The 11,022-nt window shown below is 33.1% G+C and overlaps 2 protein-coding genes across 2 annotated transcripts; one reads left to right on the forward strand and one right to left on the reverse strand.

Annotated features, from left to right (window-relative positions):
• Positions 1–1,342: 1,342 nt before the first annotated feature.
• Positions 1,343–5,180, reverse strand: LOC148613502 (U3-aranetoxin-Ce1a-like). Its single transcript, XM_088586115.1, has 3 exons — positions 5,065–5,180; positions 3,800–3,917; positions 1,343–1,588 (listed from the first exon to the last, which is right to left on the reverse strand). The coding sequence occupies exons 1-3, from the start codon at positions 5,122–5,124 to the stop codon at positions 1,404–1,406; spliced, it is 363 nt and encodes a 120-aa protein (XP_088442241.1). The 5' UTR covers positions 5,125–5,180; the 3' UTR covers positions 1,343–1,403.
• Positions 5,181–7,453: 2,273 nt separating this feature from the next.
• On the forward strand, positions 7,454–8,629 carry LOC148613503 (uncharacterized). Its single transcript, XM_088586285.1, has 2 exons — positions 7,454–8,148; positions 8,191–8,629. The coding sequence occupies exons 1-2, from the start codon at positions 7,927–7,929 to the stop codon at positions 8,500–8,502; spliced, it is 534 nt and encodes a 177-aa protein (XP_088442411.1). The 5' UTR covers positions 7,454–7,926; the 3' UTR covers positions 8,503–8,629.
• The last annotated feature ends 2,393 nt before the right edge of the window (positions 8,630–11,022 follow it).

An 11,022-nucleotide genomic window follows, 5' to 3' on the forward strand; every position in this document is an offset into this window, starting at 1 on the left:
TCTTAGCGCATTCGAAAGCTTAGATGTTACATAGATGTGTTTGAATATGCAAAAGCTTGTTTGAAGTAGGGTTCTTGAAAAATTGCCAATTACAGATGAATTGGAAGAAAATATGAAATTCCAAAAATTCGTTTTAGTTGAGCAATAACTTGTAGAGTCGAACTTAAATGACTTTTTACGGAAAAATCGAAAATCCCACTTTTTGCATTTTTTGATAAATTCTGACTAAAAAAGAGCGAAAAAATTCATCAAAAGAACCCCAGAAGTATAAGTTTTGATAATACAAAATTTACTTAACAGAAATATCCAAAAAAGCCATTTTTTACTGAAGCAACAATACTCTACGGGTTTTGACATGGACAAATATGTCAATTTTAGCGATATTGCATTGGGGTAGGGGTACATTTTTTCCATTTTACCCCAAAACCCTAAGTGTTACCGCAACTTTCTTGGTACCATTGTTAAGTTGAGACATTGGGCTACATAATGGTACCTACATTTAGTTTGTTCACACATGCTGTCCTAGGAAGATTTAGACGCTCGAATAATTGATTCACAAAAATCTTGGCTTTTGACCAAGTGGGGTACAAATATAGGCTTATACTGAAAAAAGAATCCGAGGATATTCTTTGGCGACAAATTGATTCGGTAATGGGAGGTATAAAGGTACCTAAACATCACCATGAAGTTGATGAGTGGTGGTGCACGCTGGACCCTCCCAGTCCATGGACTACTACACATTACCCAAGTAAAGTCATTTTTGTACATGTATTTAATGTTGCCACTGGAGACTATTAGGGTGTTGTATAAAACTTGTGTAGTATTTAAACATGTAAACTTTTTTAATTTATGAAACTATAGCGAGCATAGCGAGCGAACTTATTTTAAAGATTTTGCGGAGGTTAGAATATTTACAATCAACTTATTAACCAAGGTCAGAATATTTATTTTCAATTCACAAGCCAAGGTCAGAAAATTTATTTTCTAGCAATTTGTAAAGTCAGACTATTTTATTTTCTAGTATGTCAGAGACAGATTATTTATTTTCAAAATCTGCCAGGCCCCCTAAGAATCTAATGGTCGTCCCCTAATGCCCCAAAATATTTTAACATAGATTACATTCTGACACCATACACATTCAAATATCTGACAACAACTATTTTGCTTCTGAACAGATTAACAACATCTATGCTAAATAACCATTGAACTCAATAAGCCAATAAGCACATTAGACCAAGTTGCACCTTTAATTTGGGGTGGGCACGGCGTACACCCCTAACGTTGGGGAAAAAAACATGTGCTGATCGTGTAAAGGGGCATGTTTGAATTCGAAATTATCACTTGTTTGACAGAGTACACTGGTTTTTTATTCACCATTTTAATGATAGACTATTAATATTCAATTAAGGTTGGCATTCGCTGTGGCTACCAAATACCATACTTCTTTTACGTGGAGGTATTAGGATGGACAAGGTAGGGTCCTGAAAAACTTTGCATGTTAGTCCGGTTGCACACCCACAGTGACCATTCATTGTCGCTATACTACTACAAGACTGGCCTTGTTGTAGATATTTCTCACACCAACCACCTGAAAATATTATGTATGAAATAATATGGCAATAGTCCTTTTACTTATTCCCGACTTTGTCTTCGTTATTTAAGATTTTAAGCAAAGGGAAGAAACTTTTTTACATTTTTGTAATCCAACAGACTTGTTTACTGTCATATTGGAGCGATGGACAGTAAGCTGGTACCACACTGAATACTCACTATTCAGACTAGAACAGATGGACATCAGTAAACTTCAAATTCAAATAGAGCGGTACTTACTTGAATACATTTAAATGACTTATTTCAAACCATTCAGGTACTTACCGAAGTGTAAAGAATTTAAGTTTCCAAGAAAAATGTTAACTTTTTTTCGAACACCACTTGATCTGGAAGTACTTTCATTAATACCGGGTTATTAGACAAGTTACTGTATTTTAGTTACTTCTTGAATAATCTATAGACAAATCAACGTTCCTGGGGCGGATCCAGGAGTTTAGATTAGATTTTTTGAGGTTATATTTTTGAAATATTCTTCTACAGTGGGTGCAATGTAGAAATCTTTTGTAGTAAAATTAGCGAGAAATTAAAGTTTCAACATAAATCGCCTAAATCTAACCCTAACAACCCATGCTTTGCGAATTTTAGGGGAGGTGCACGCCCGCCACGCCCCCGCGCCTGAATCCGCCCCTGGTCAAGTGGAATGTTGCTCCATGGTATAGTCTGTTTGGTTTGTATAAATCTACGAAAAAAATTCTTAAAAAATTATTTGTAAAATACTTTAAAGCTGCATAAGCTGCCAAATTTGTTCAGTTCTGATTCTACTGAATTTTGCCGATTCAAAGAATTAAGTCTGTAGTAATGTAATTGAAGCAATAAATGCCATTAATACCTACAGAATATTGTAAAAACAACGTTTTTTTTAATCAAAGAAGGTCGATGGCTTTGATCTAATTATTTTTCCGAAGATTGTCGACAGGACAATCACCTGATGATGCGTGCCCACATGGCATTTTGCATATCCTTACATCAAATACTCAAATAGCTGTCCCAACATTAAAACAGACAAAATTATATCTAAATATTTAAAATGAAAATTGCATTATGCCTAATGGGAATTTCTTAGTAATGTTGAGATAAAAAATAATTTAGAGAATATTTCTCAGAGTTCGTATGCACAATAAAAAACACGTGCAAATGAAAAAATGAATTATTTCCAAAAACGACTTTAAAAATGTTTTTTTTTTCGAAGATTTATATAACTCTTTATATGAAATTATTAATTAAATACTTGTATCATGTGAAATGTTATATCATGTTGTTCAGATGCCATATATGTACATAACTGGTTCATAACCATATTTCCTTTATGAGTTTGTGCCAATTAAGTATTTGTATATGTTTATAGTTTCGTAGGAAAACAATCCGATTGATAAATCAAATATGAATTTTATATCCGTGCACATGTAAATTTTATACAAAAGAAAAGTGTTTCCAAACAATTAAAGAAATGTAGTTATAACATTGATTGTCTACATAATCATTTTCTGCATTCATACATACATGTATTCGTCTTTATTTCCTTTACATTAAAGAGATAAAACAACAATATTTCAATAGAAGACCAATGAAGTATCTACCAATGCAAAAAAAAAGACCAAACAAAAAACAAATAAATAAATAATACGATAAGGGACATGTGTATATACAGTCTGTATCACTCATCAATAGTTTAATATGTAAGTCTCGTCAAGTGACTCCGTAGTTTTATTTGTCCTCGTGTACAATTCAGATGCATGGATTTTCGTAATTTTTAAACATTCCTTTGAGTTCAGGAAGAGAAGTAAAACGTCTTTTCGTGCAAAAATACCGATAACATATGACAAAATATATAGTTAATGCGAAGAAAAGTATGAAAAAAAAAATTTGCATTGTAATGCAGCGTTTCGAGATCCCGAACGTAAACAACAAAATGCAGATCAGTCTTCGGAATTCTATACGTTCTACACCGGAAATTCCGGAAAGAAAAATGTAACTAGAACGAGATCGACTTACAAACCCATATTACTAGTATTATTAAGAAAAGTATATCAGGCAAATAACACGATTCAATTCAACGAAGTTAACATAATATGAATCCATTGCCTAACTGAATGTTTTTGTGGCCTAAGTCGACCAATTGGTTCTATTTCAAATTGCCTGCCAATAACCATTTACAAGCCTTCGAATGGGTACTTGTAACTGACCTTACCTTGCACCATTCCAGCGATCCCGAAGTCTACAAACTGTCTCTTACTGGCAATCATAGGTCCCTCATGGTAGTAACAGCACTCATCACTACCACATTCCGAATCATGCTTACATTGGGTCTAAAATAAAGACATCTTCACTATTAGATTGGACTATTTTTCTGTATTTTACCTACCAAGTTCAAACTAGCGAACAATTATCGCAAAGATCCACAAAAAAGCGCCGATTTCTAGCAACTGTAAATCATAAAACTATCCCACATCGCACTACGATATTATTAAAAAATATTTATAATTATTTTTTTTGGGTTTCTTTTGATAGTATTAATTGTTTTTTTTTTCGGTCAGTGTGCTGTTTGATACGACCGTAGAAGTCCGGCGAACTCCTAACTAGACACAACATTAAAACTTGATAGAGATCTTAATTTGGATTGTGGTTAAAACAAATGTTTGACAAGATTTTAAGCCGAATGAAACTTTGAAAGTATTTAGACAAATGAAATAAGAAATTCATATTTTTGTCCCTCATCCCTTAAGGGGGAGGTTCATTATACTTCATATCCGTCAAAACCTTCCTTTTTTGTGGAGTGAAAACTTACGCCAATGTCATTGAGATCCATACACAAACTCAAATCACTTTGCCAAAAACAGAAAAAAAAGTTGTTTTTTATTGCCCCTCATATTTCTTCACAATAAATACACATTTATATAGTATATATAAGAAAACATATCAACAACAATGCATTCGGAAATGAAAGTATAATAAGCTGGTGAGGATCTCTAGAGTTTGATCAGGAGAGTTTGATCAGGAGAGTTTGATCAAAAGAGTTTCAGAAAAAAGGGAATTTCAGTTTACTGTTTGCTTTAACGTTTTAATAATTTAAGTAGCACGACAAGAATCATGCAAAATGTGATACATAGTTAAAAAAAAAATACGTATTTTTATTTTTGATATTTTGTTGAAAATGTTAAACTAAACAGAAATTAGCATAGGATTTTTCATATAACCCTTGGTCTTAAGAGATATAAATTATAAATAGATTATTTTGTAGAATTCAAACTTAAGGAATGCAACTCTGTAAATGATTCTGAAGTACGATAGTAACTATTCGACTTTCGATATCAATTTTCCCTAAGACTACAGAGATTAGAATGTGCAAGTATACATCGATAAAGCAGTTTAATAACAAAAATGAAAATGTTCCTATAAAGCCTTTTTGAATTACATTGCAAGACTGCGACTTAAATGAAAGCATATATTAAGTACCTTTGCGCAGCTGACAACTACTACGGAAACAAAGAAAAATGTTAAAAACTCCTTCAACATACTGCCGTTATAAAAGAATAAAGAATGGTAAAGAAATCTGATAGTGATCTAGTAAGTAGGACGAAAGATAAGAAAGACGGGAACGTGCATGTCAATCCAACTGACCTTGGTAAAGCATTGTCCTTCATTTAGGAAACAAGTCACGGATAAAAGTCAGGGGAAAAAGTCACGGAAATAAATTACAGATAAAAAGTCGCAGGGAAAGTCAAAGCGTTTGCTGATTAAATTAATCTAGTGAAGATAGATATCATAAATATTACCCAACCTCTGATAATTATCAGTTGAAATCAACTAATCGTCGATCTGTATTTTGATCACGTGAAGACGGTATGTTTCCAATACACGGTCACTATTTTAGCAATGCCCGGTCAATTATTGTTTTTTAGTTTACTAAAACCAAAATGGCGACCAAACGTTTTGCGCCGCTTACGGCAGACGATAAACAAAACATAAGTACCATAGAGGCAACACAAGGGTAAAAATTGAAACACACATCAGGAACATTAAAGAAATTAATTGTTATCTATATATCGGTTATAAACTATTTTTTTCTTAAAAAACAAACAAAAAACAAAAAAACAAAAACAAAAAACAAAAAACAAAAACAAAAACAAAATCATCGATGGGGAAAATTCGTTACATAGTGATTGAGTAGCCGTGTACGGAATTTACCTTGGTCAGTAGATTCCATACCTGGCTCGGCTTGCGCCTCGCCGGGTGTAAATTATGACCGGGGTAAATTCCGTACACGGCCACTAAATCACTATGTAAATAATAATACATATATCGCATACCGACAATCTGTACTACACTAAGGAGAACAGCAGTTAAGATTTATTTGTACAATAAGACATATCTGCATATTACAACAATTTAACAGTTGATTGCTTTTCAAAGGCTTTTTTAAGTAGTAGTTTTTATAACCCACAGAATTCTCTTTTGTTTCTAATTCAGAAACACGAGCAGACCACATAACCAGACCTAGTTTGTCATTCATGTTCTTGCCATCTCGAGATAAAAATCAAAGTATTCATGTACAGAATCAATTCATATCGATTGTGTGAATATTTACGCCTCAAATAATCCGTCAAATTGCTACAAAGATAATAGAAAGAATCGGGATCGACCTCGAACTAACCAATCACAAGCTTGTTGTTGTCAAATGTAAACATTAAATTCTTTTAATAAGGAAGTTTCGAGTTACGTCTATTCCGGAAATTTTCGGTTTTAGAATAGGGAACTTTCGAGTTATGTTACCTCTCCTATTTGGAGGAGCATTGCATATATTAGCCGATCAAAAAGTTCAGCACCCTTACTTCCGGTTTATAGTTGTCAACGTAAACAATGTCGATATCTCACATAAGCTTTGCTGGAAATTTTTGTTGGATACTAGTACCCGAACTGAAATCGTATTTAATGAGCAGAGGAGTCTCATGTACATTGTACAGAAGGTCGGCTTTGGTTCGTTTGTGTGAAACAGCTATGGAATTTGACTTGGAAGTGATAACAATAGCAGACGATTATCACGATATGGACATGCCACGACGAACCGTTCAGGTGAATGGATCAAAAGTGGATTTACCTAACATAAACGATGTGCAAAACTGGTCCACTGATTTAAGAACACTTCCAATGATGGAGCCTTATGATATTCTGATTTATTTGATTAAGAATAGTAACTGGAGTGAAGATAGGTTGGCATCTCTGAAAGATGATAATGGTTACAAACTGCATGTGGCTAACCATATACAGAATGTAGAAATCACAGTTATTTAACACAGATTTCATGTATGTGAAGTCCAGTTGTATACCAGAAACAAGGCAGTCAGAAAAGCCATACACAACTTGGGAACTGGTCACGTCTGATGATGGGCATGTTAAAAGTGGAGGCCGCACATGTGTTGTGTAAGTTCTGTATTATAATTCATGTACATTAGATATTTACAACGGAAAGAACCACCAAAAAGGAATGAAATCATCATAGATCAGTTTCTAGCCCCTTTTTCTCAAACATAACAAAAACTGTAAGTTTTAATATAGGCAGGCCTTGCATAGTTTCTTAGTGTATACGGTGACAGACTTAAAAGGGCCAAATCAGGAGCCCCAATTTTTTTCAAGATGTGAAAACTACATCATATAGTACAGTGCTAAAAATAAATTCACTTGAGGAATCAGTTAGCTAAACTGCTGAGTATTACATAAAATGTATTTAAAAAGATACTTTCATGACAGTGGTCTTATTGCCCCGTCAGATCCACTTATACTTATGATACATACATGTACATGTAAAAGTATGTATACATTTTTAGGATATTTTATATATGGACGTACATTGTATTTTTATTGTTTTTTTTTCTTTCTTAGGGATAATGGAACATGTAAGACCTGTACTGCCCTTCTCTTTTCGCTGGAGAGTTTTTTCAAGCAGAAACAAAGATAGGCATACTGAATTTGGAACTGATATACCATGTATTTGGAATAAGCCAAGAAAATTGTCAAAACCATCAACTGTAAATCATATTGATGTTAGAACTTTTCTTACAGCTATCATGCCAGTTGAACCCAACACGTCACATTATCAACCTTCAGTTAGAGCAGTTTTTACCCATCATCAAATAGATAAACGCATATACAATATTGGTAAAGGTAATAAGTCTGTTTTTTTACATACTCTCTCTGATGAAAGTGAAAATGGAATAGAAGAACAAATTCCACTGACTATCAAACAGCTTGCAGAGAAAATCAAACTTGAAAATAACAATGTTGAATTTTTAGACTTACTCATGTCCTATCACAATTCAAATGTCATTGAAAAAAATTGAAGAAAGAACAAGAGGGCAAGTAAACAATAATGACTGGTTTCAGTATAGAACTGGAAGAATAACAGCTTCATTGTTTGCATCTGTTATGCATTTCAAATTTGGTGATGATTTGGATAACTATATTTCCAAGCAGATTTTGAACTCTGAAAATACACCTATCAAATCTACATCTACGGAGTTTGGAGTAACTCACGAATCCATAGCCAGACAATTATAATTCAAGAAATACAAAATAAAACATAAATGTGATAAACTCTCATTGTGTGGATTGTTTGTTGATTCAAATAAGCCATTTCTTGGAGCCTCTCCTGGTGGATTAATATCTTATAAATGTTGTGGTAAGGGTATTATTGAAATTAAGTACTCATACTTGTATAGAGATCTGACTCCAGAAGAAGCTTGCAGCCAAAGTAACAATAAATATCATCTTTATTTTGATGAAAATCATACAGTAAAGTTAAAAAATATATCTTCCTGGTATGTGCAAATTCAAGGACAGATGGGTGTATGTCAAGTGAACTGGTGTGATTTTATATTCTATACAAAGAAGTCATAGATTTCCGAGACAATTTATTTTGATCCTGAATTCTTTCAACAAATAGTAAACAAATGTGATAAGTTCTTTCATAAGTACATTCACAATGTGTTAACTAATAAATAAAAATGTGAGCATTCAATTTGAAATAAAATTACCAGAGCAGGAATGTGACATTTACATGTACATTTTTACTGGATCTACATGCATCTTCATACAGATTCCTATACTAATTGTATGATTTATTCCGTTTTTATTTACAAAATTTTAAGATAAAATACTGCTAAATGCCATACAAGTTTTCTGAAAAAGTCAAATTGAAGCCATATTGATATTGACTTTTTCTTGAAATTCAATTATCAATGGCAAAAGGATGGGACTAAAAACATGTCTCGACCTGCACTAACACTAATATGCAAATTTTATATTTTAAAAACTATAGTGGGAGTAACATAAAGCATATCTTAGTTGCTTAAAATCCACAGCATGCACAATTGCTGAAAAAGTTTAACTCTCAACGATGTTCAAATAATAATGATAAAAACCCGAAAAAAAACATACAAATACACAAGTTTGGATGTACATGTAGCATTACTTAACAAGTGGTTTGTCAAGGTTGCAAAAAAAAAAAAAAAAAAAAAAAAAAAAAAAAAAAAAAAGAAACACTACTTTTACCATTTGATTGGCAAGTGGCTTATATTTTAAATCCAACATTTGAAATTTCATCAATCTCTGTATTGCCCTTTCTACATGAATTCTATGACAAGCAATATTGTTAGTAATTTTTACTGCTGCTGGTGTAAGACGACGACCTTTACCCCATTTACATTCCAATGTTGCTCGCCTGTCTAATAAAAGATCTCTTACGGTAAAACCTGTGCCATAATTTCATCTCCTGGACGAATCATATCAAGAAAGCCACTATTTTCCGTAATAAATCTATCTGATGTATTTCCTCCCCACAGGTCAGAAATAAAATTGAATGCACCTGACGGAGTTATACTCACTAAAACTTTAAATGTGTTATGTTTTTTGTAGTTACCGTAAGGTATAACTTGTGCTGTTGGTGATCCAGATTTTTGAATAAATAATTCAGTACAGTCTATAATGGCAGTAGTCTTTGGAAAGTTTTTTTCTGAACGATAGAGGCATGTACTTTCTTGTTTTGTCTCGTTTTGGCCATTTTATGCAAGGAACAAAAATGCTGTTCATAAGAATAATCCAGGTGGTAAATATCTCTGGTTTCTGAAAAACCAAAGATATCTGCCAAGAAAAAAGACTACGTCTAGTCTTCACTTTACTAAGGTTAACAAGAACTCTTGGTAGCGGCTTAACTTTCTTGGTGGACCAGATTTTTGCTTGTTGCCTTGCTGGTATCTCACTTCTTCTGCACTTGTCTTCCCTTACCAGAATTTTATTTTTGATTCCGACACATCTAAAACATCTGAAATTGTAAGATTGAAATGATGTTCACGTATACTTAAGTAGAGTGGAGATTCAGTTAATGAAAAAAAGCTATACATGTGTACTTTTAATTCAGTGAGAATATTGACTTTGTAACAGTGAACATATAAAATAATTCTTATAGCTGAGAAAGCTAGCACATACAGTTACGAGAAGCACAGATAGCTGATCCTGTATCAATTACCTTGTACTACAAATTGTATTCATTTCTACTACATAAATGTACATTTGTAACAGCAGCCTTTCCTTAAATGCTACATCTCAATGCAGTTGATGTTACCAGTTACCAGTAGTTTCATAAAAGTGTTCATAATCATCAAAAGCAATTTTCATTGTTGACCACAAAAAAATAATTTGGCATCTTTCTAAACCTCCATAATTACTTCAAACAAAAGTCCTTAAAAATTGATGACGTTACAAGCAATAAAATGTTTTCTTAAAATTTTCCAGAAAAATGATTGTAAAACAGTGTATTAAACCACATCCTACCAAACCGTCCTTGCAAATAGGCTTTTGAAGTTTATTCCCTTCCCCACCCAGTTCAAGGCACCTAAATTGAGGAAAAAGTGGTTGGAATTTGTTAGGCGTCAAAACTACCAGTCCAAAAAGTCACATCGTTTGTGTTCCAAACATTTCGTTGAAGGCAAACTAACAAAAGAGCATCCCTACCCAGAACTTTTTGTCTACAATAATAACAAACAACAAGAGACTGTACGATCTGATAGAAGCAATAGGAAGTTAGAATTGTCCAGAGCTCAGCCTTATTGTCTAAAGAAATCCACAACTGTGTGTGAACAAGTGCAGGAGAACATAGACATGGATACTTTTTATCATTGCAGTGAAATTCCTTCTTTAGAAAATTAGTATTATATATCATTAATTGAAGTTAAATATGCATTTGTACTTAATTGTCAGTTTGGATACATGATGTACACATGTTGGGAACAGAGGTATACCTGTATCTGAAAACCTCAATCTTACATGTCTTAAGGTATAGAATAATGGTTACTTCTGAAGAGGGAATTCCTTGTACTAAATTTATTTGTAACATTAATGCACTAGTAAGGTGTGTAGTTA

The sequence above is a fragment of the Perna viridis genome, chromosome 6, assembly GCF_037379345.1.
Source record: "Perna viridis isolate PV_CMFRI_1.1 ecotype Kerala chromosome 6, ASM3737934v1, whole genome shotgun sequence".
NCBI lineage: Eukaryota > Metazoa > Mollusca > Bivalvia > Mytilida > Mytilidae > Perna > Perna viridis.

What these genes read in the sequence shown, in the direction of transcription:
- LOC148613502 (XM_088586115.1), bottom strand. Translation starts at nt 5,124, where the DNA reads ATGTTGAAGGAGTTTTTAACATTTTTCTTTGTTTCCGTAGTAGTTGTC. An exon ending in TAGTTGTCAGCTGCGCAAAG is followed by an intron (nt 3,918 to 5,064) that starts GTACTTAATATA and finishes TCTTTATTTTAG; the next exon opens with ACCCAATGTAAGCATGATTC. An exon ending in GATCGCTGGAATGGTGCAAG is followed by an intron (nt 1,589 to 3,799) that starts GTAAGGTCAGTT and finishes TAATATTTTCAG; the next exon opens with GTGGTTGGTGTGAGAAATAT.
- LOC148613503 (XM_088586285.1), top strand. Translation starts at nt 7,927, where the DNA reads ATGTCATTGAAAAAAATTGAAGAAAGAACAAGAGGGCAAGTAAACAAT. An exon ending in GAGTAACTCACGAATCCATA is followed by an intron (nt 8,149 to 8,190) that starts GCCAGACAATTA and finishes ATAAAACATAAA; the next exon opens with TGTGATAAACTCTCATTGTG.